General features: G+C 43.3%; 1 protein-coding gene across 4 annotated transcripts in view; it reads right to left on the reverse strand.

Annotated features, from left to right (window-relative positions):
* Positions 1-203: 203 nt before the first annotated feature.
* The window catches only part of atp8b2 (ATPase phospholipid transporting 8B2), a 29,155-nt gene continuing 7,396 nt past the window's right edge, over positions 204-21,962 (reverse strand). For 2 of the 4 annotated variants that reach the window (XM_030395139.1, XM_030395138.1), the window contains 27 exons: positions 18,795-18,853; positions 18,537-18,650; positions 17,329-17,427; positions 17,064-17,125; positions 16,829-16,901; positions 16,315-16,570; positions 15,636-15,794; positions 14,955-15,043; positions 14,550-14,746; positions 13,416-13,536; positions 12,872-12,959; positions 12,186-12,220; positions 11,896-12,055; positions 11,627-11,815; positions 10,946-11,061; positions 10,504-10,668; positions 10,029-10,140; positions 8,899-9,004; positions 7,612-7,864; positions 7,251-7,434; positions 5,392-5,615; positions 5,225-5,308; positions 4,831-5,076; positions 4,557-4,695; positions 3,289-3,419; positions 1,645-2,226; positions 204-1,544 (listed from right to left, as the gene is read on the reverse strand). In XM_030395139.1, coding sequence (XP_030250999.1) covers positions 1,455-1,544; positions 1,645-2,226; positions 3,289-3,419; positions 4,557-4,695; positions 4,831-5,076; positions 5,225-5,308; positions 5,392-5,615; positions 7,251-7,434; positions 7,612-7,864; positions 8,899-9,004; positions 10,029-10,140; positions 10,504-10,668; positions 10,946-11,061; positions 11,627-11,815; positions 11,896-12,055; positions 12,186-12,220; positions 12,872-12,959; positions 13,416-13,536; positions 14,550-14,746; positions 14,955-15,043; positions 15,636-15,794; positions 16,315-16,570; positions 16,829-16,901; positions 17,064-17,125; positions 17,329-17,427; positions 18,537-18,650; positions 18,795-18,853 — 4,133 coding nt within the window. In that variant the 3' untranslated portion in view covers positions 204-1,454. Of the gene's footprint in view, positions 1,545-1,644; positions 2,227-3,288; positions 3,420-4,556; positions 4,696-4,830; positions 5,077-5,224; positions 5,309-5,391; positions 5,616-7,250; positions 7,435-7,611; positions 7,865-8,898; positions 9,005-10,028; positions 10,141-10,503; positions 10,669-10,945; positions 11,062-11,626; positions 11,816-11,895; positions 12,056-12,185; positions 12,221-12,871; positions 12,960-13,415; positions 13,537-14,549; positions 14,747-14,954; positions 15,044-15,635; positions 15,795-16,314; positions 16,571-16,828; positions 16,902-17,063; positions 17,126-17,328; positions 17,428-18,536; positions 18,651-18,794; positions 18,854-21,962 lie in introns of those variants that run through there. The other 2 variants (XM_030395140.1, XR_003981326.1) reach the window with 2 other exon arrangements.

Raw genomic sequence — 21,962 nt, forward strand, 5'->3', positions numbered from 1 at the left:
ACAGAAACTGATAGTTTACCATGATTAACTAGACCAAAGGGTATTTTTGCCACAAAAAGTACCACAAAACTGTTTTGTGTCGCCCCCCAAAAAAAGGTGTCGGTTATTTTTCACACTACCTCATTTCACAGCCCACCACGGTAAAGTCATTTCCACCTCAAACTGTGGTTGGTGTTTCAACTGACATTTGCATGGAGACGGTATGTTTTTTTGTTGTTGTTGTTGTTGTTTTATGTGAAAGAGATGACATGTTTATTGACCCTCATTCAACAGCTCCATGTTCAGGAGTTGACCCATGTTTAAACAATTCATGGAGCCAAACACCGTACAGTACATTCATTTACAGCATTGTTTTTGCAGCTCGTGGTAACATTATGTTGTGTTTTCATTCTTAGATTGCTTTGATTTGGATTGTTTTACAAGCACAGATACAAAAAACAGGTTCATATCTACCCTCTGATCACCCTGTACTTAATCATTATCTCACCCTAATCTGGGTCACGGGTTCTGAATTTGATAGGTGCATTTACTATAAAACACAGATGGGATGTTGAACTTGAGCAATTTATCAGGAGCCAGAAATGTCGTCATTGTTAAGGCATGATTATCCCCAAACACCTTTTGATTTATTCAGCACAAAATAAATATGTAAAGCACTTTGCTGAAGTGTTCGGTATGCATACAGTGTAAACTGTCCGCACAGAATGACGACATGTACGACTGTGGATTTGATAAACCGCCTTTAAATGTCCATTGCTGCCTCGAGTTCCTTTGCTCTTTGCCAAGATTTAAAGAAAAGTAAGCCAGCGGCAGTTTCTTTCTTATGAGACATCACATCAGAGTTACTTTAACATGATCTGAACATGAAAAGAGGGGGAAAAGCACTGAGAGCTTGCTTTAAGGTACAACTCAACTGGGCCATTATAAAACACATCAATATGATGCAAAGAAAGAAAGGAAAAACAAGTCCAACGAGTAAGAAAACGGATCAATGAGACAAAAGGGACACGGGTTTTGCAACAGTCTTGCAGCGCTCTGTAACTTAAAGGGCCGTTCTCACTGAGAACTATAGTGAACACAGAGGCTCGAGGATATTTTTTGAGGCTAAACTTTCTGAAGTCGAAAAAACAAACCTTTAGATCATTAATATTAAGTTTTCTTGACATCTGTTTCTGCTCCTGCTGCTTTGCCCTCAGTTATTTAGCGTAAATCTCGAGATGCTCTATCAGTCATGAACACAGTTATCATTCAACACATGCCCGTGCCATCGGGACATCCGTCTTCTTTCCCTCGATTTGGATTCATTTGCTTTCAGTTGGGAAGCAGAGAGAAAAGCGTTTTGTCTGTGTGCTCTCAGTATCTCCTCACTGAGGCACCATACACCTCCTGCATGATTGTGCAAACATGTGATGGACAGTAGTGAACAAGTAAATCCTCCATTTTTTTTTAATGTTTCACACAATCTGGCTGGTATCCTTGGCAACAGATGGTGGGCCTGGGCTGTTTGATGCAGCGGCACGACTTTTCCGACCAAACAGCGCTTCCTGTTGGAGAAGAAGAGTTAAAGGAGTGAGTTTATGCAGATAGAGCAGACGAGTGTCAGTCAGTGTGTGTGATCTAAGATAGGTTACAACAGCAGCTCACCTGTACAGTCCCCAGAGTGGCCGCCCAGCCTCCAGGTGAGTCTCCCACATGAGTCCTCCCTGCTGTGAGGGTGACTGCCTGGGCTGAAGCCTGGGGTGCAGCTGCTTCTGAAGCTGCTTGGGTTTGTGTGGATGAGGTGAGATCACACTGTGCATTCTGGGCAGGTGGTGTGCCCGTTTCTTCCTCGATGGGCGTATCCTGTGAGCCGCCCAGAACAGAAGACGAGTTGGAGAGCGGCGGAACTGACCCAGATATACAGCTGGGCGCTGGGCTGCACTCCCCGGAGGCGCTGGGGGGAGTGTGAGTGTGAGTGTGTTTCTTCCTGCGGAGCGTGTCGATCCAGCTGGAGCTGTGTCTAGAGGCAAAGGTGGCCAGGGCCAGAGACGAGAGCCTCATGTTCTTCCCTGAGGTGATCAGCTCTCCAAACCCTTCCTGGTGGGCGAAGGCGTAGCCTGACCTTCGAGAACCGCCGCGAGCGCCCAGACGGCCCTCTGACACGCTGCTCGCTCCACGCCAGGCACCGCCCACGCTTCGGCCTATCGGCTTTCGCTTCTTCTGCCGCACCAGCTGAGTGTAGCGTACCTGGGGAAGAAAGGAAGGAAAGAAAAAGGGACATCATGAGTACATGTTCTGTATGAGAGCTTCATGTTGAACTAAAAAGATCAGAGTTAAAGTCATATGCTCTCCACTCTGACATGCACCGCTGTTGTGCCCACATAGCCCCACCTCCTCCAGAAGTAAATAAACTTAGATGCTGCTCAGCTTTACAAGCAGCACACACTCCTTGTTATATCTCCCCGGTTTTTATCATCAGACTGAGCTTGTCTTATTTTGCCGTTTCTAGCATTTCTGCTATGCTAAGCTATTACCTTCCCAAAATGGGGAACTTTCCTGTAAGGTTGCTTGATTATAAAATGTTTTCTTTCCACCTGTGTGCACTGAATTTTGTTTTCTGTAATATGTTTTACTTACATAACTGCACTTTTCCTTTTGATCCTCAACCTCATCAAACTCTTCATACTTGCAACTTTGTTTTCTATTTAATGGTTTATTGGCATTTTCAGTTGTAGTTGTCTTCTTTTTTCTTTTTCTTTTCTTTAATTGTATGTTTTGATGAGTTTAGATAAGATTCTTGTTCCACACAGCTGTCTTACCCTGTCTTTTACCTACATATGTCTTTAATGTATCTGCAATGTTTTTTTTGACTGCAGCATGGGGGAGAAGCTAAATCTAAATTTCCCACAATGTGAAACAATAAGGTGATTTTTAAATCTTGAATTAATCTTATCCCCACATTAATTTTATCTGTAGAGAAACCCTTAACCCTACAAAAATATCAAAAAAGAACTTCTTCACTCCTCTCTGACAGCGGCTTGAGTTGGACGCCCAACTAGTTAGAGAAGCACTGACTGACAAGGACACAAGCCGAGCTCATGCACTTAAATTGACTTGTGTCATTAGGTCACTGATTATGTCAATATTTGCAGTGCATGTGTTCAGTGACGGTAAACATGAACACATCATCACACACTCAGATGAGCAGTTAATCATTGGCTGGTACCAGTTTTCGGATGGACCCTCTGGGAATACGTGACATTGATGCATGTTGCAAGGAAGGAGATGGGCACATCAGTGTTTTCTCACCGTGTCTGAGAGCTGAGGTTTGAGGTCCACCTTGAGGAAGCGGAATGCCAAAACTGGAACTATACATATTGCTGTTGCCAATGCAATAGTTAACCACACGACTGGTTGCAGTAATGTGCTCTGGGCGCTGCCTGTACTCACAAACACACATTACACAAACACAGGTGGAGTTGACACGGAATTTATAGCATTTCACAAACACTGTAAACACACAGATATTAGACATCTTTACACAATGATCTCACTGCTGGTGTGAAATGACTTTAGCAGGTGGCTACAGTTAAGAGGGATCAGATATTACTGGATTGACCAATTCCTCACTTGAGTGCAGGCTATTACTATGTATTTACAATTGTGTCTGAGAGTGAGTGGGGAGATCATGGAGACCAACCATTATAACCAGTGAGCTCATGTTATTGTCAGACTTGGGCTTATCACATACATAATATCAGGTAGCGGTGCATGATTGTTTTATTTTTTTTTATGTGTATTTGATTGCATTTTTCTGATTCAATCTTAGAATGCTGCAGAAATGAGACTTAAAACATGGAATATGTTAGCACTTTTGCACTTATGGTTCTCTAGTCTGGAGGTTAATGTTTTTGAACAGGTTAGATGCCTGAAATAAGGTATATAGTTTACAAAAGCTTAAAGGTGCAATATGTAAGAATTTTAGTTAAAAACAAACAAACCAAAAAAAAACCAGAATGAGACGAAACAACAGTAATGACATTGTGGCATCTGTTTATGGTGTTGCAGGGATATCCACTTAAGTAAGCATGCTAACCAGCCAGCCCCAACCTGCCTCCCTGGTCCAAAGCTCCTGTGATAGTGGTTTAAACACCAACAATAACTGGGGTTCCAGTCTGGACCGCTGGCTACATTGCTAACTGAGCGAACATCAACCATAGTTATCTAACTAGTTACTAGTTACAAGTGTTATGCTGCACTAGCAAAACACTGAAGAGTATCTTGTTGACAAAAAATTCAAATTGGCTTTTTTTGGAGGGAACTAGCATGATGCTAACTTCCGGGTGCATCATCCCTTCATTGACATTTCTGAAATATCTCTCTAATTTATCACAATTATTTGACATTACCTGAGGCATACTCAAATTAATAAATTCTTGTCTTATTAGACTGTATTGATATCTGCTACAAAAGTTCAGTCAGCCTCTATTGTGTGTGTGTGTGTGTGTGTGTGTGTGTGTGTGTGTGTGTGTGTGTATTTGTGTATGACAGAGAAATAAAGAGAACAGGGGACCGACCTACGAAGTGGAACTGATTGGGAAAGATCCTGAAGAGGGTCTGACTGTGCAGAGCGAACATGATGGTGAAGTAGGAGCCCAGAGAGCCCCACACAAACACATGGTTGATAACTGTCCAGAAGCCTGTGTCAAGAGCGATCTACATAATCGTGCACAGACACACATGCAAAACACACCAGGGGTGCACAGTTAATACACAACGATGGGACAGACAGTAGTTTGATACAGAGGTCGTGAGGTGTAGGAAAGATAACAGCGCTCTGGATTCACTCACCTGAACGCTGACCACAATGACCAGAGCTGTGGCCGTGGTGACCGCGAAGGTCTGGTAGTCAGCGAGGGGAACGCCCGTGCTCTGAGTGGCGTCGGACAGGACAGCGAAGGGGACAAAGAACAGCACGACGGATGTGTAGATACCCTGGGCGATGCAGATGAAGAACTCTCTCTTGTTGAAAAGGAGGTTGAGCTGTCCAGGCTCGTACAGTTTAGGATACTCCAAACTCCTCTTGTCAGGAACGTCCTACAATGAGAGAGCAAGTTAGAAGATGGATTAAATAGAACCGTCCTGCAGAAGTTGTTGAGATATTTTTAGTCTGGTCCAAACTGGTGAAATGACTCGCTAGTGTAGTAAAAATCTGGCTCTGTGCTTGGTTATAATTTCAACAGACCTGGTCAAATATCCCCATGGCCAGCACAGGGAGGGACGTGTAGACAATGTTGTAGAGAGTGATGAAGTACTGATCATACACCGTCTGCAAGAAAGACAAACGCAGGCAACATGAACATCATGATCACAATCCACCAACCTCAAAGAAATGTCCTCGAGGACCTCTACCTGTGCAGAGAAGCCACAGAAGAAGCCGAACCAGAAGTGCACCATGGTGAAGGCAAAGTTCTTGTAGAAGAAGTAGCAGAGGAAGCGGCACATGCGCAGGTAGGACCAGCGGCCGTGCACCAGCAGGAGGCGCTGCAGGAAGCGGAACTGGGCAAAGGAGTAGTCACTGGCCAGCACAGCCTGTATCCCCTCCTGACCTGAGATACCAACTCCGATATGAGCACCTGAGGGATTGGAGAGAACAAGAAAGAAATGTCTTTATTAAGATGTAATAAATCACTCAACATTTCAACTCAGTTTGCCCATGTTTCCAGTCGCTATGCTAAACTAAGATAAGCTAAGCTAAGCTAACTTGGCCCTGAACCTTGCCTCAGCTTTACTATCCAGAAAACTCATCTAACTTGTCTTAAGCGAATAAGCATAGTTCACAAATTATTGACAATATTGAACTATTCCTTTGATAAGAACAACTTAAAGGGTTTTCAGGCTTGTTTTCAGACTCTGCTTTTCGTCCAGCATGATACTTGCCTTTGAAATCAAAAAACGGGCTCAGCTCAAATCTGAATTATTAATGGAATCCAACAAGTGAAAGTAACACTGAAACAGGCTCAAGAAAAAGGAGAAGCTGAGCATCAAAATAAATCTCTTGATTAGGATAAAGATTGCTCAAGCAGAAGGACTAAATTTGAAATGTGAACTGAGAATCTATGGAAAGAGAAACCAATGGGAAAGTACAAGAGCACTGGAGGTATGTGATAGAGATGCAGAGAAAAAAAAGGAAGGGGAATGAATGAAGAGGAGGTCAGTAGTCACTTGAAACTTGGTTCTCATACAACAGGACAAAGTGGACAAGTTCACCACCCCGTTCAACACAACAATCACACAAAGCTGTGAGTAAAACCGGAAAACAAGTTGTAGAATGTCCAACAGGAACGTAAGGAAATACACAGTATACATGAGGAAACATCAAGAGCTGAGGACATTGTACCTGACCTGGACACACACACACACACACACACACACACACACACACTTATGTTACAGTCCAGAGTTTGTTTAAGTGACTATGTTTATTTCCAAGAAAGAAAGGATGTCATGTATAGGGTTAGATAAGAAGCACTGCCAGTGAGCTAGAATAGGTGAGGTGGAATGGAAGGAGATTACAAGGAGACCATGAATGTATTACTTGGACCTGGATTCAACAGTGCTGTGCAGACTAGCTTTCAATGATGCCCAATGGTGACTCCTCAAACTGCAAACAAAGTCAATTACAGCTCTTTCCAGTATGAATTTTGATCTGTGGTGTTTTTTCTAAAAAAATGTCTTAAAGGGACCAGCTGGAGAGACACCACTGCGCAGGTTCAGTGAGCTGCAAACCAAGGAGGCAAACCCAACAGCTAGAAAAATATTTTTGGCAGGTCAGCAGTTCTCTTTGGATGTAATAGGCACTATCTTTGGGTCCGGTATGTAGTTCTATTACAAATTTAAACAGAGGGCATGCAGGTTCATAATCAGTTGTTTGGATAATAAAGTAAGTTAAAGTAATCCCATGATTTTGGCTGAACTGTCTAACTAAGTGTTGACACAGGCATAAACACTCATCAGATTAAAGACACTGAGACCAAACTTGATGAGGACATCACATCTGCTGCAACACACTCCTGCGTCATTGCTAACACCCTGGAGATAAACAACCTCTACTACGACGCTTCTGCTGAGAATTTCCATTGCCTAATGGCAGGCACTATAACCCACATGGCTAACCTTTTACTTCTCCTTTTGTCTTTCCCCTCAAAAATAATCCAGTCACACTTCCTCCTCTCCATCCTGCATGTATTGATCCTGCCTGCACAACTCACTTTTGATCATGCTAACGTCGTTAGCGCCGTCTCCTATGGCCAGGGTGACGGCCTTCTTGTGCTTCTTGATGAGCTCCACCACCTGGGCTTTCTGCAGTGGGGTGACTCTGCAGCAGATCACCGCTTTGCACGCACACGCCGTCGACACAAACTCCGTCTCCATGTCTGCTTCAAGTGCATGGGCCTGTCAGAGAACAGGGTCAGGGTTGAGAAGTTTAAGGATCATTGGTGAGGGGGCCGAGTGTCAGCTGTGGAAAAACATAAACTTTAAGAGGAAGGGAACGTTGAACACTGGCGACTCATTATTTCCTGACATTTTAATTTTTGTATATGTGTGAGTCTGGGGGAGTGTTATTCATACCAGACTGTGACCGTTGATTACGAGGGCAAACTCTCCAGAGATGTTATCCATGAGGTTGTTGGAGGGAGGTGGAGGTGGAGGTGGAGGGCACTGCAGCTGTTTCCCTCCTCCTGCTGCTGCCGCTGCACTATCTCCATCTTGTCCTTCTCTGAACCCGTTGCCCATGAAACCCGCCTCTGCCCATCCCTCCATCCCCTCCTCCTTCTCTCCATCTCTGCTCCGTGACAGCTCAATCATCCTGTCCCTCGCCCTCCTAGAGGGGAAGACAAACAGACTCGACATCAACAGGGGCTCGCCAGCACCGCGGAGACAGAACCAAAACACAACATGACTATAGAAAAGAGAAAGAAGGAGAGACGAGAGAGAGGAATTGTAGAGAAGTGAGAGGAGAGATAAAAATATCAGAGTGGGAAAATTGATTAAGAGCAGGTTAATGTCAGAGATATCAGGTGACTGTGGTCACTGTGCCTCTGGGTTCAACTGTGCGTCACAAGAAAAACAAAACGGGTAGCACAATATGTTGAAGCTGTTTGACCTTTCAATGGTAAACCTTCGTGCTCAGCTTTGTTTAAAATGTTTTAATCATGTTAACATCTCATTAGGTTGACGCGGTGGTTGTCGCCCTGTCTTCCCTGTAGCACAATGAGCACACCGAGGTAAGAACATTTGTTGCCAGGGCAGTAAAGTTTACTCAACTACACTCAACTCAACCCTTTTTTTGCAATTCACACAAGGTACGGGAACTGTAGCGTGCAATCGTCAGGACATTTCCAACTTTTGAGAGCCACGTATGACGGAAATACAGTGTGTGCTCATACACCGTGCAGTACAGAGGAATTCACAAGAGCATCCATCAAAACTTGATTTATGAGTCACGGAACTCATTATGGAGTCAAAAAATTCAAGTTTGGAAATAAAATTGTATTTCTCTGTCTGTGAATTTCACTCATTTTAGTTAAAAATCCAAAAAGGGCAGGATTTTGCAACTTGATGCTGGTTTTCAGCTAGAATTAGACGATTTTTCTCACTTCCTAATAGAACCTAATAAACTGGCTTAATGAAATGTGGTGATTTAACTACAGTGGCTACATCAAAGCATCACTAACTCTTGTACAGTAGTGGAAACACTACTACCACACCTACTCACTCCAATCATGCATACACTTTGCAGTTTCTGTCTAAACCAACACCTGCCCACTGTGTTCTTTGTCAGTGTGGATCCCCAAATGTAGAGAAACAGAAACACCAGAAAGACGGACATGCAGCTGTCCGGACCTGTGACCTGACCTGAGCTCCTGCCGTACGCTCTGCACGGTGTGTCCACTGATGATGAACACCTCGGTCATGTCGTCTGTCAGCATCTTGCAGGAGTAGCCGATGTTGACAGCTGTCTCTGTGTGGGAGAAACAAAGAGGGTTATAGCAGTGGTGTAAATCATTTGAGTTGATATAGAGAGCAGGTGACAGACTGAGAGCAACACATAGAAGATCACCGTCGTCTTGTTTTTATGCGCCAGAATTCCCCGAAATTTCCAGTGTGTGTTTGCGATAGAATCGTTCACAGAGACTGGGTTTTTAAGTGCTTTTAGCTGGTTTCACTGTTAACCATCTTAGGCTGCTTGTGTGCTTTCTACCGGTGATAGTGACGATCGCCTCCTGGTCAGGGAAACCAACAGTTTCAATAAGCTGGTGAACATATTTTACTTTTGTCCAAGGATTTTAATATTGCTTTTCTACTTCTCAGTGGGCGACAGTTTGGAGGTATACTACAGGCACTGGTGGAGGAGGTGCATGTTGCCCCGTGTTAAAAAAAGTACCCTATAGGATGCCTTGGCACTGTACAACTGAATTAGGGCTGAAAGATTCGGAAGAAACATCGAAATGTGACTATTTTGACTGATGTTGCAATTGCAATATGGTTCAAAATATTGTAGGGAATTCATCATTATTCGTATTCTCAATAAAATGATGATGATGTGATTTGTACGAGGATCTGTGACAAAAAGATTTTTCTTAGGTCTGTAGAATACGATTATTTAGGCTGGGACGACTGCAGCATCACAGTTCTTCAGAAGTCAGAATGGTACCTTGACTTATTAACAAAAATTGCCGCTTGTCCCTTTTGCGATTTTGATAAAAAACAGATTAATCGTTCATCCCTAAAGCGAACGTGGAGGTTTGCCTGGTTTTATGTTGACCATTTGGGTGAATTTCAGGTGTGTTTGGGGCAAATTAGTTCACAGTGCAAACAAGAGTGTCAGAGTGCAGCGTGCAGGGCAGACACAGCCAAAGGATAGTCCGTATGCTGAGTTACCCTTTAGTGTGTCGACACACAATTATGCAAATTATGGAGCTTTTTTTTTTTTTTTTTTTTAAACAACTGCATGTAAACTAAGTTCTGGAGTGTGTGTGTCTCACCCTGCTTGTCTCCAGTGAGAACCCAGATCTTAATGTTAGCCAGGGAGAGGACAGCAATGGTTTCTGGGACGCCTTCCTGCAGCTTGTCCTCTATAGCTGTGGCTCCCAGGAGCTAAACACACACACACAGACACACGGAGACACACAGACACACAGACACAGACACACACACACACACACACACACACACACAGTTTCAGTTCATTATATCAGCTGGAAATTTTAATTTGTCTATAATTAACCATCATTTAACAGCATCCTGACATCTTCATCAGGAATTTCCCTTCACCAATCAGACTAAGTCACCACTAACTAAGTTCCCTTTCTTAGAGTGCTATTTTAAATCAGTTTGCAGAAGGAAATTGTGAGACGCAAATGGCGTAATGTTCCATGCAAATGAAAATGAAAGTCAGACACGCACACACACACACATAGCCACACACATGGACACACAATCTCAGACAAACTCACTAACCATCATGTCTTGTTCTATCTCCTCATAAGCAGCCGCCAGTCGGTCATCTCTGCAGTTGGTGGCCTTGTCAGCGCAGCGGTGGCTCTCTGACCACGTCTCCCACTCGTCCTCTGACACGTCCCTGTAGGCCAGCGCCAGTGTCCGCAAACCATCTGCTGCATACTCCTGGAAGCAAACACACACAGACATGTCAAAAACATACTGACACATTCTGACACGAGGAGAAACGACGTCCTGTAGGTTGATGCCACTCTATTCTACGATTATTAGGTCTGAATATAGGCAGAGGAACTGTCAGTGTCTGCCTCATGTCAAGGTGATAGACATGATCTGATCAGGAAAACTAGATATGAGTCAATGCTTGGATGTGTTTTTGAGTTTGGGGACACTAGATGGCAGCAGAACTCCATCCATGCGTCCAAGTGCTTGTGCGTTTACTCACATTGAGGTGGTCTGAGGTGATGTTCATCAGTTCCTGGTTACAGGGGTGGAGTCTCTCTAGCAGCACAGTGTCAGCTCCTTTACAATACAGACGGATCCTGCCCTCTGGGTTACGCACTGGAGATGATGAACAGAGTGCAGTGATGACAAAATTCTCTATGGAATCGATACGACATTAACCGGACTCTTCTCTGTCAACGACAGTGAGTGGGGTCACACAGGCTGTCTCTCTGAATACCGTTTTGGCACTGATGCATGAAATCGTGCTCAGCGCCTCGTGGTCCTGCTGCTCTGTTGCTAGACTGAAGTTGTTGCTAAGGAAAGAGTGATTTATGACCTGTGATTTCTGGCCAGATTTCCAGCACCTAAAAGGATGACCAATCACGGGACGCACAGTGAAATCTCACTGAGGGAATAAACTATGACTAAAAGCCCTGTTCGCCTGTCAGTTTGTACGAGTGTGGATCAAGATTTAACTTCATATTTGTGATTTAAACATAAAAAAGATCAATTTCTAAGATGAGTTAGATCTAATGATTTCCTCTGCAACAACAGAAATCAGTTCTGGTTGTGTTAATGGAACTCAAAATGTATAACAGCCCAAAAAGTCCAAGATCACAGATCTGTTTCCAGAGTTTTCCTTCTTTTTTGCTACTTGTAGACTGAAAATGATGATGCACACCTATAACAGACATCCTCTTGCGTATGTTGTTGAAGTCCAGTATGGCGAGCAGAATGTAGGTGACAGGTCGTCCCATCTCTGTCGTGGTTATCGTCCCGGGTGTGCGCGAGCGGAACACAAAGCCAAAGTTTCTGGCTGCCGTCACTAGAGCGCCCTCATCTGGAGACTGAGCCTTATAAACCAGCTCTCCTAGTGCGACAGAAGAAAACGATAATGAGTAATGGGCAATAAGTACCAGACTGATAGTGTCTCGGTGTCCGTATGCTCACCCTCGCTCTTCTCCTCACTCATGACGGTGTGACAGAGGGAGAGCAGGCGGAAAAACTCATGGGTGTGTGAGTCTCCCACTTTCACTGATTCAAGCAGTGTGTCGTCATAGAAACAGAAGTCCTGGTCCGCCAGCGGGTTGAAGGGAGTGAAATCCAATCTCTGAAGACAAATGGAGAGTTGGGGACTTCAGTAAACTAGGAGAATATAAACAGTATACTGTATATAACATATATAATTTGTGTGTACCTATGTGTGTGAATTTGTGGATTAATTAAAAAAGGCTACTTACCGTTGGCTGAGGTGCCAGTGGGTCTGTCGCCTCACCTGAAAGTAACACAAACAGACGTGTGAGACTATGCTGTCTATTTTATGTGTGTGCATGTTGATTCTGGACAAATGTACACTCAGTGAGCATGAGCACTTTGTTAGGTACACCCCATAACCCCGATGTATCCCTGTACAGGTTTTCTATTTTTAAGACATCTGTAATGTTCAGTTTTTGTTGACAGTGTCATAAAGATCTGTCATAAACATCTGCCGATAGTGTTGTACTAGAGTGTGTTATTTTTAGAGGTGTATCTTATCTAATATTCTTGTCCCCTCATGTACGTAACAGAGGAGGACAAAAAAGTAGAAACACCTTTCTGTATAATGTAGTTCAGTAATGAACCTCATTAATCAACGTATATCTGCAGAGCGGTTTTATTGTACTGCAAATGACTCTACATGTGTACCTACTTAAGTGCCTACTGTGTGTGTGTGTGTGTGTGTGTGTGTGTGTGTGTGTGTGTGTGTTTGTTGGGATAACCTGCGTCACTTTTCGGGAACTAACGTCAGACTCAAGAACAATCAACAGCGGACAGCTGGTGCAATTGGGGAGCACAGCCGTTTCCCCAATTGGAAAAAACCTGATTTTGACCTGAAGGTTAGGATTAGGGTAAGCACATTTGTGCATGCGTGCGTGTATTTACTCACCATAAGTCTGTCCATTGATGGAGCACTTATTGAAGCTCATGATGTTCTGGGTCAGAGTTCCAGTCTTGTCACTGAAGATGTATTCAACCTAAAGTAATCGAAAAACAAACGTACACACATGTTGAACATGTCAAATCTAAAATGACAGGAACAGAAGAATTTAAATATAAGTAATATGTAAAATATTGCAAATCTAAAATTAACATTCAAGTGATTTTTACTGATATGCTTAGAGAGGAATTTAGGGTTGAGAGAGTGATCTATTCTTCAGATCAATCGGTGAAGCAACCTCGTCTCTAAATTTATATTTATTTTAGTCTGCTGGTGTACTTCTGTTGTGCAGGAAGAGACAAGTGGTTCCATGCCAACATAAGGCAGAAAGTGTTGACAGTTAAATTAAAATACTTTTTAAAAATACTGTAATTAAAGAATAATTAACTGAGAATCAGATGCATAAGAAAAGCTACAGAAACTGGGATAGACAATCAGTAAAATGTATGATGTATCAGACTGTAAAATTTGTCTGGAAGGTATAGGTGCCCACCTGGCCCAGCTCCTCATTCAGAGTGGTGGTCCTGGCTTCAGCTGCGGTGTTACACTGTGAGCAGAACATCTGCTGGTCCCAGTTAATAAAGTAGCTGTGGCCCAGCCTGATCACCTCCACACTGAGACACAGAAAGGTGACAGACGGACATCCTTACAATAACAGTACAAGTCGTATAACTTATTGCCAATTGAGGTTCTGTAGCATCACACCGTGACACCGGAGACAGAGCTCGTAGTCCCACAGGGGAAAGTTGCTCTGTGCTGACCTTAAATCTCAGTCTGAGATGTGCACATACAAGCACGATTTTTTGACATCGTTGCTAGTCCGGGAGCATATCATGGTCCAATATGGAACTTACGCAAGTGTGATGTGGCAACTTGAAACCTCCGGTGCACATACACTGAGATGGGACTTCTCAGTGAAACAGGAGACATCTTGCGTCCAGCAGATCAGCTTCTGATTAAGTTTATAAATTAATATATTTTGGATTTAATTTTCCTTATTTTTTAATAAGGAGAATAACAAAGAATGTAATTATCAAATGTACCTTAATCATGTATTGTTATCAGGGCATTGATTCATTATTTTGAGCTTGTCCTGTGTGAGAGCTCTGTGATTAGATCATTCAATCATTGTTGTTTATAATATGTTGGTTTTAATCTTTGATGATGCTCTTTCTTTTTCTACTTGTTCTCAATGTGTTGTTTCATTTTGAGTGTCATGAAAAGAGCTAAATACTGAACAAATCTATATCAGTAAAATGTGCATCATTATTATCATTATTATTATGTACTCCTCCTGCTCTCCTTGATTTTTTGCACATGTTTGCGTTTGTATCACTTTTAGAATATCAAGATTAATATACAGTTGTTACAATCTTCCCTCTCAATGAATGCAGGGTGTACATGGGATCACATACTGTAATGTGGTGCTTTGGGGACAACAATTTAATATCACTGTGTCGGTGCTGTTCCTGGGACATCATAATTGGAACAACACTAACACAGAATCATAATTACAGATGAAACAATCACGTGTTTTACGTACATCGGAGAAGATGTAAGTAAAAGTCATAGTCATCAGATCGAACCCTTCTATACTTCCAGTAATTTAACCGCGAGTCCTCCTCACCTGACATACAGAGAGATAGGCACCACGGTGTTGAGAATGATGACATAGGACCAGAAGGAGAGGAAGGCTGAGAACAGGAAGTTGTCTACAGGAGGGTCCCAGGGCAGATAGCTCTGAAACAAGGAGCCCACCTCTCTCTCCCACACTGCATTACCCACAGCCAGGATCACACCCATACACACCAGGAAGCCAAAGATCTGACAGAAACACACGGATGAGGAGAAACATAGTAAAGTACAAGTACAATCAGATATCTGACGCCTGGATCTCTGGTCACTTGAGCCCAAATTAGGACAGGATACATCGTTAGAGCAGATATATGAAACTAGATTTTAAGCCATTGAGATTGAGTCCTGAAATAGTTACAGTATGAGGCATGAAAGTGAGAGGTCTGAGGTGTCCTACCCAGAGGACCAGAGTGTTCATCAGACGATCGATGCTCGTACGTTTAAACTTGGTGCGACCGCTGTTCTGCATCAGTTTGGTGTCTGGGCCTGGGACAGAAACAGAAACAGGGACAGTCAGACCTGCCACATAAATGCTTTCACATAGAGGTGGAAGATCTGATGAGTATAGATCAATCTTGAGCACACGTCACACTTTTTAATTCTTACGTACTATTGTTTTGACTTTGTTTTTCTATTGTATTTTTACGTTTCATTTTTATCAAACATTCATTCACATTTGCCCCCCTGCCTGGGACTCTTGAGCTGCTGTAACAGGTGAATTTCCCCAATGAGGGATCAAAAAAGTCTCATCTTTTTTTTTCCTTTTCATTTATTTTCCTGTCCAGTCCGGTCCTCTCCTATCTCGACTTGTCTTATCCTGTTCTGTCATCAATTGTCTAATAGTGTCTTGTCTTGTCCCATCCTGTCATGTCCTCTCCCGTCTTGACTTATCTTATCTTGTCTTTTCCTGTCCTGCCCTGTCATTTTCTGTCTTGTCTTACCTGATCTGATCTTATCTTATTGTATCTTACTTCTTTCCAAACTTCACATAACCTCATTGACTTGCAGATCTGAGTGACATGAACAACACAGTGACGTGTGTGCCCAGTCCTTCCTTCAAACACAGCTATACACAGACCTGCGAAGATGACCAGGCCATAGCAGGCCTCCGTGTTGCGCAGGACACATCCCCGTAGCAGCATGTTCTGATTGGTCAGATTGTATTTCTTGTCTCGCCAGTACAGAGTCCCGCAGAAACGATCCAGCTTGTTGTTTGGGGGCTCGCACACCACCTCACCTTCACATACAAACACAAACAATAATCTAAATCAGATGCCGGATCACGGAAATCCAATCACAGCTTCAGCTTTACTTTTCCAGCTGTATGATATAGCGTTGAATTGATCATCGCCATGACATGCTGTTGCTGCACACACACTCCGAGACTGAAACGCACACCTTTTGTAAGTTGATAGGAGGCAAAGTGTGGGTTGATTTGCTGCAGTAATGCATTTTCCTGAGCAGGTTAGGAGTATGTGTGTGTATATGTGTGTGTGTGGGCGTGCTCTGCTGACACAAACGTCTTTCGTTGTGTGTACTAGTGGGCGGGTGATGATAGGCAGTCGCTCAAAGCTGGCAAGGGAGCGCAGAGAATGTGTATGTGTGTTTTGTGTGTGCTCATGTGGAAGGGTGTGAAGGTGGATAACTCGTATACCGATAGCGCTCAGACTGAAAAACTGTTGACCTTTATCGAGGAAGGAGGACGCGCACAAACCGGAAACCGAGAGAAGAAGACACGTTCTTTGGTTAAATCTCACCGTCGAATGAAGCCAAGTTGTTCTGGTCTCCGAGTTCAGATGTCACTGAGACAGACTGACGCACCTTCATATTCGTCTCTCTGCAAGATAATACAACACACAGAGATTCAGATGTGCTATCCCGTTGCTCCTGCAGACTGTGAGGCACTGTGAGGTCGATGGTCAGGTGTGGTGTGTTTTCTGACCCGTCCAGCTCGGCTGTCTCGATGTAACAGAGCCCGTGAGGTTCACTGCTGGACAACAGGAGCAGGTCAGCCTGAAAATAGATACAGTGGCTGAGGTAAGCATCCACTGCATGATGATAAAAATGACACAGTATATGCATCTGGAAACAGGTTCGTAATCACCGACAGTAGCTGACATCCTCTATTAAGGCACATATTGATCTGAAATCCATTTAGCATTAGAGCGTTTGGCGTACAGCACAATGCATCTTGACTAAAATGGGCTCTGCAGGACTCCTGATCAGTGTGCGTGTGGTGTTTGTATATCAGTGCACTGGACACACACTTACTGCCACAAACTGGTTGTTTTCCAGTTTAATGATATCACCCACTCGAACGTTCATCCACTTTTCATTTTGTAGCCTGAAACAGAGAGATAAAAAGGGAAAGAGGGATGAGAGAGAGAGAAGCTTGTAAAGATAAACTGATAAAACTTGAATAATTAATGTTATAATGAGCAGACTTGGGTATGGAAGCAAGAAATGGCATGGGCTTGGTTGCAAACGACATAGACAGGAGACTCACGAGCCACGGATGAGGACCTGAGACTGACGGTTGTTCACCTGGTTGTCGCTCTTGTGACGAAACTGCAGTAGACAAAGATCAACGTGAACTTTGAGGGAAACGAGTCAAGCTCATCATGTTTTAAAAGGCCGCTTGTTAGTGAGCTACATCTAAGGCCTGCTCAAAATCATCGTGAGTCCTTGCAATGCCCTTCCCTGTAATGTTATCCTGAGAGATTACGTAGCAAAATCAAGTATGTGTTGCGTAAAAAAAAAAAGCTGCTCACATAGTCGTCCGTGGCATCCTTTACTGCAGTGATGCTCAACACCAGAGCTAAAGGCACGATGGTGGTGAACCAGGAGAGGGAGGAGATCTGAGGTATTAACTAGACGGAGACAGAGCAAAGGGATTAGTTTGATGAAGGGCACAAAGGCATTGTGAGAGTCAGAGATAGCTCCGTCTGATCCTCGCCACACAGCAGGCCGCTGAGCTCCTTAAGAACCTGAGTGCATCTGACTGTACCATACTGTGTGTTCAGGTGCTGGGACAACCCTTTCATTTGCTAATCCACAATGACTTTGAAAACAGCACATTGAATGTTTAACCTCATCTCAATATATGCTTATTTTTACAAGTTGGGACAGGAGCAACAATAGGCTGAGAAAGTTGTGATACCTTAAAAAACACTTGCTTGGAACATCCCACAGGTTCACTGGTAACAGGTAAGAGTGTCGTAATTGGGTAAGGCTCAGTTTCACAAGCAAGGATGGGGTGAAGTTCACCACAAACAATATTACTACATGAGTTTAGGAACACTTTGCTAAGTTTTGCTGACCTTGCTTGGGTTCATAAGATGGCTCCAAGTGTGTATGAGTAACAAAGTACCTTGACTATAATATAATTATATGTTTTGCCATCTCACAAGGCTCCACAATTGTGTCTGCTCGTGTTAGGCTGTCCTTAACATCTGCAGCCTAGCATGCTCACAATGACATAAAACGTGGAAAATGCGCTAATTATCACTTAACACAAAGTACAACTGAGGCTCATAGGAACGTAGTTAGTTTTGTGCTAAAACAAATCGGACAAATTGAAATTTTGACCTGCGTTTGGAACTAGAGGAAAACTCATAAATTCACCAAGTCATTTAGATTCATCCTCCAGGGCTCATCACTGTCTGTACTCAATTTCAATATAATCCATGCAGTAGTTGGTGAGAAATTTCAGTCCGGACCAAAGTGGTGTACTGACACTGGCATCCCTAGAGCGGCGCTTCTTGCATCAGAAAAACTAAAGTCACCACGTTGAAAAGGTTGAACCTTGTAACTGTTAAATTTGGGGTGCAAAACTTATGACTCATAAACTTACAGATGTAAACCACTACCTCACCAGCCTTCGACACTCCTGCTGCACCCACACAAAGACACAAATTCATAAACTCTATGTGCCTGCCTCATCCCTCCGTTCCATCCCTCCTTCGCCTCCTCTCCTCACCTGCAGTATGAGCAGGAACAGGAAATAGGTGTTGGCGACTTCCTGGAACTGCTCAAACAAGTTGACGGGCAGGAAGGTGACGATGTTGTACTTGGATGTCATGATGCAGTTACTCTGGATGAGGAGGAGGCAAAAAAAAAAAAAACATATGAAGACTTTCACAATATTTCCATTGGTTGGTTTAAAGATTGAACACCCTCTGACCTTTAATGACAGTGAGTGTGATTTTGGAACAGGTAGAGAAGGAAACTGTCTTACCGCATACTGAAACTTTTCGTTGTACTCTCTGTCATTGGCTCTGACCCTTCTCTCCTCCTCTGCAGACACAAAATGAGTCATAAATGGATGGTATCACAACAAAGACAAACAGAAAGCACTCCAACACCTTCATCTTTGTTCTTCAAAGAGTGATTTCTAAAGAAAGTCAATATCAGTACTTCCCTCCTGGACAGAGAAAGAAAGTAAAGGAGACAACAGTCCGATATGTTTGTGCATACATTTATAAATCGATGAGGCTGGAGCGTCTGCTGGGGCTTGTCTGACCAGACACAATCATTCTGTCTCATATCCACACACATCAGAACTACTGCTGAATTAGCTCTGGTCTTTAACTTGCTGATGCCTGTCTCCTAATGACTGGTTGTCCAATCTGGGCCAGATATGCTCCACAGCTGTTAGTGTGCACATCTGTATGACTCAACAGGAGCACTGGGACCCATTACAGGTTAATCACAGATGAAGCAGTACATCCATTACACTGGTGTGCAGGATGAAATCTACAGAGAATAAAACTAAAAGTGGGAAATCTCTTCCTCTCTCTCTCCCCCCGACCCCGCTCTTTATCCTCTTGCTCTTTTTAGCTTTCTGTTTATGCTGATGTAAAGTAGTTTGGGACTTCCCCCTCCTCCTCCACCAGGCCTGTCTCCTCTAATATTGATGAGGCTGCTTTTTAAATGAAATGACTGGCCTGCTTTGCACGGGGCTGTACACAGTTCACACACACACACACACACACACACACACACACACACACACACACACACACACACACAGCTATAAAATTCAGGGCCAAAGCATATGTTCTGCAGAGGGCTCTCTGCACTGAACACTGTGGCTCTGAGACCACAAAGTCCCTAACACACTTTCGACTGATGGCTGAGAGGCAGAGAGGCGCCACAGGAAGGGACATCATCACACAATAGAGGCCATAAACATCAGCCTCACATGCACTGACATAAACAAAGACCTGTGGTTTCCTGTGTTGTGCAGCAGTGTGAAGCCCTGTCTTACTTTGTACAGCTCAAAGCTAACACTACATCTGTGTTCAGCCTCGCCAAACAAACAAAGGCCACATAAAGAGATCCCATTAGAGGTCCCTTTGTTGTTGGGTTATAAGACAGATTTGATGCGGCAGGTAAGCTCCAGTTGACTACAGACCAGCTGGGCTGCTGCCACAGTGGATTTAGTCAAGTTAGAAAATACAAAGTATTCTCCATCTCCTCATTTGTTTGTACCAGACACTCACAACTAAGGTAGGCTTACAACAAAAGTAACCGAGCTACTGGAATATATCTTCTATCACACTATATAAGCTGTGTACAATAACATATTACACAATTTCTTTCCACGCTGAAGGCTACGCCATGTTAGATTATTCAGTCTGATTGATTTGCAAAGATCAACAGATTCTTAATAAAGACAGGCTACATGTAATCAAGTGTGATGTATATAATGAACTCCACATCCATGCAAACATTATTGGCAAATGCTTTAACATAAACTGGACACACACACAAAGAGAAGGGGGAAGAGAATTTCAATAACTGAAATCAAAGCTGAATTTGTGACACCCTTATAATACACGGTAACATTTATCTTGAGTATGTTGACTCATTAAATAACCAGGCAGAAAGGTCTGGTTTTAAGTTATCAAACATGTAAAATACACACTCACAAATCAAGACATTTCATCATATGAAATCACGTGATGCAAAAAAAACCCAAAATAAATAAAAAATCAGAAAGCCTCAATATCGCAATAAAGCCACCTTGGTCATTCAATGACGACAAATACACCTCAACATATTGAAGGGGTTGCTACCACCATATAAACATGACAAATTATACTCAGATCATCTCACTATACACACCATACTGCCCATGAGTATCAGTAAAACTCTTAAATGTGTATAATTAACAACAAAGAATAGGACTCAATGTCTTGTTTTATTTCTAAAAAATCTTGTTTTTTAGAACTGTTTAGAATATGACTGACTTGTAGGACTCAGAAAAACATAGCTAGTTAGGGAGAGTTTAGGCCATCACTCAGCTCTTATGTTCTGTGCATGTAAAGTTAATTTTAGTGAGGGCTGTTTGAGTGTATATAAAACTGCACCATATAAGAATCCAGCTCTGTGCTGATGGTATTTGATATGTCTCCTCTTCTAAACTCTGGTTAGAATAACAATATCAGATGTGTCTGGTCGTGTAGGAGCATATCCTCCAACATCTTTTCTGTTGAAACTCTTCCAATCCTTTCTCCTCCACTTCCCTTTCCCCTCTGGCACTCCTCCCGTCTACCTGAAGGTCGTTATGTTGCTTTCTGGGGCAAGTATTTACCAGAGAGATCTGTCTCACGGCTGCTGCCAAGGCAGCATTTACCAACCACGAAGAGACCGAGATTCGGGTGCCAGGTAAGCACAGAGACACCAAGGCTTCAGGGCATCTGATGTCAGGACCAGGCTGACCACCCCAACCTGGATGCACGAGCATCTTTTAGCAAACTGCCCATTAAGTGTTTAATGTCTCTGACAGCTTCAAGGGCATTAGAAGCCCTGACGCAGACTAGATGCTACACAGCAAGTCTGTAAATCTATAAAGCTCCATTACTGAGAAGCCTACTCTGCTGCGAACACAAGGTTTCCATAAACAACTGATACACGTAGGAGCACATAAATATTGATACCTGCTAAAATACTTAATATCATGCTGTCTTACACAGAATGACTAAGAAAGTGCATTTGCTCCTCCGCCCGCCCCCTTGTCTCTTTAACACTCCCATGTCTCGACATGTGAGTGCACGTGCCACAGCTCAGAGTCTCCATGAGCAACACACACTCTCACAACACAGTGAGCGCACACTGAAATCACAGCGACGATGACAACACAGAGCTCAGTCAGTATGAGCTGTGTGGGGAATGCTGTCGTCCTTGCTGTGACTAGAGCAAAGTCAGGATCAGACTCTTTGTAGAAGTGATCATCACTCACTGAGGCTGATTCAATTAGATGAAAATTGGATAGTGGAATCATCTGCAGTCGTGCACACACACACGCACACACACACACACACACATGGAGTGATCTAATTTGTTGGAAAGCGATGCGACTGACACAGTGACAGTACGATGGGCTGGAGGTCAAATGAAG

The sequence above is a fragment of the Sparus aurata genome, chromosome 17 (assembly GCF_900880675.1).
Source record: "Sparus aurata chromosome 17, fSpaAur1.1, whole genome shotgun sequence".
Lineage (NCBI taxonomy): Eukaryota > Metazoa > Chordata > Actinopteri > Spariformes > Sparidae > Sparus > Sparus aurata.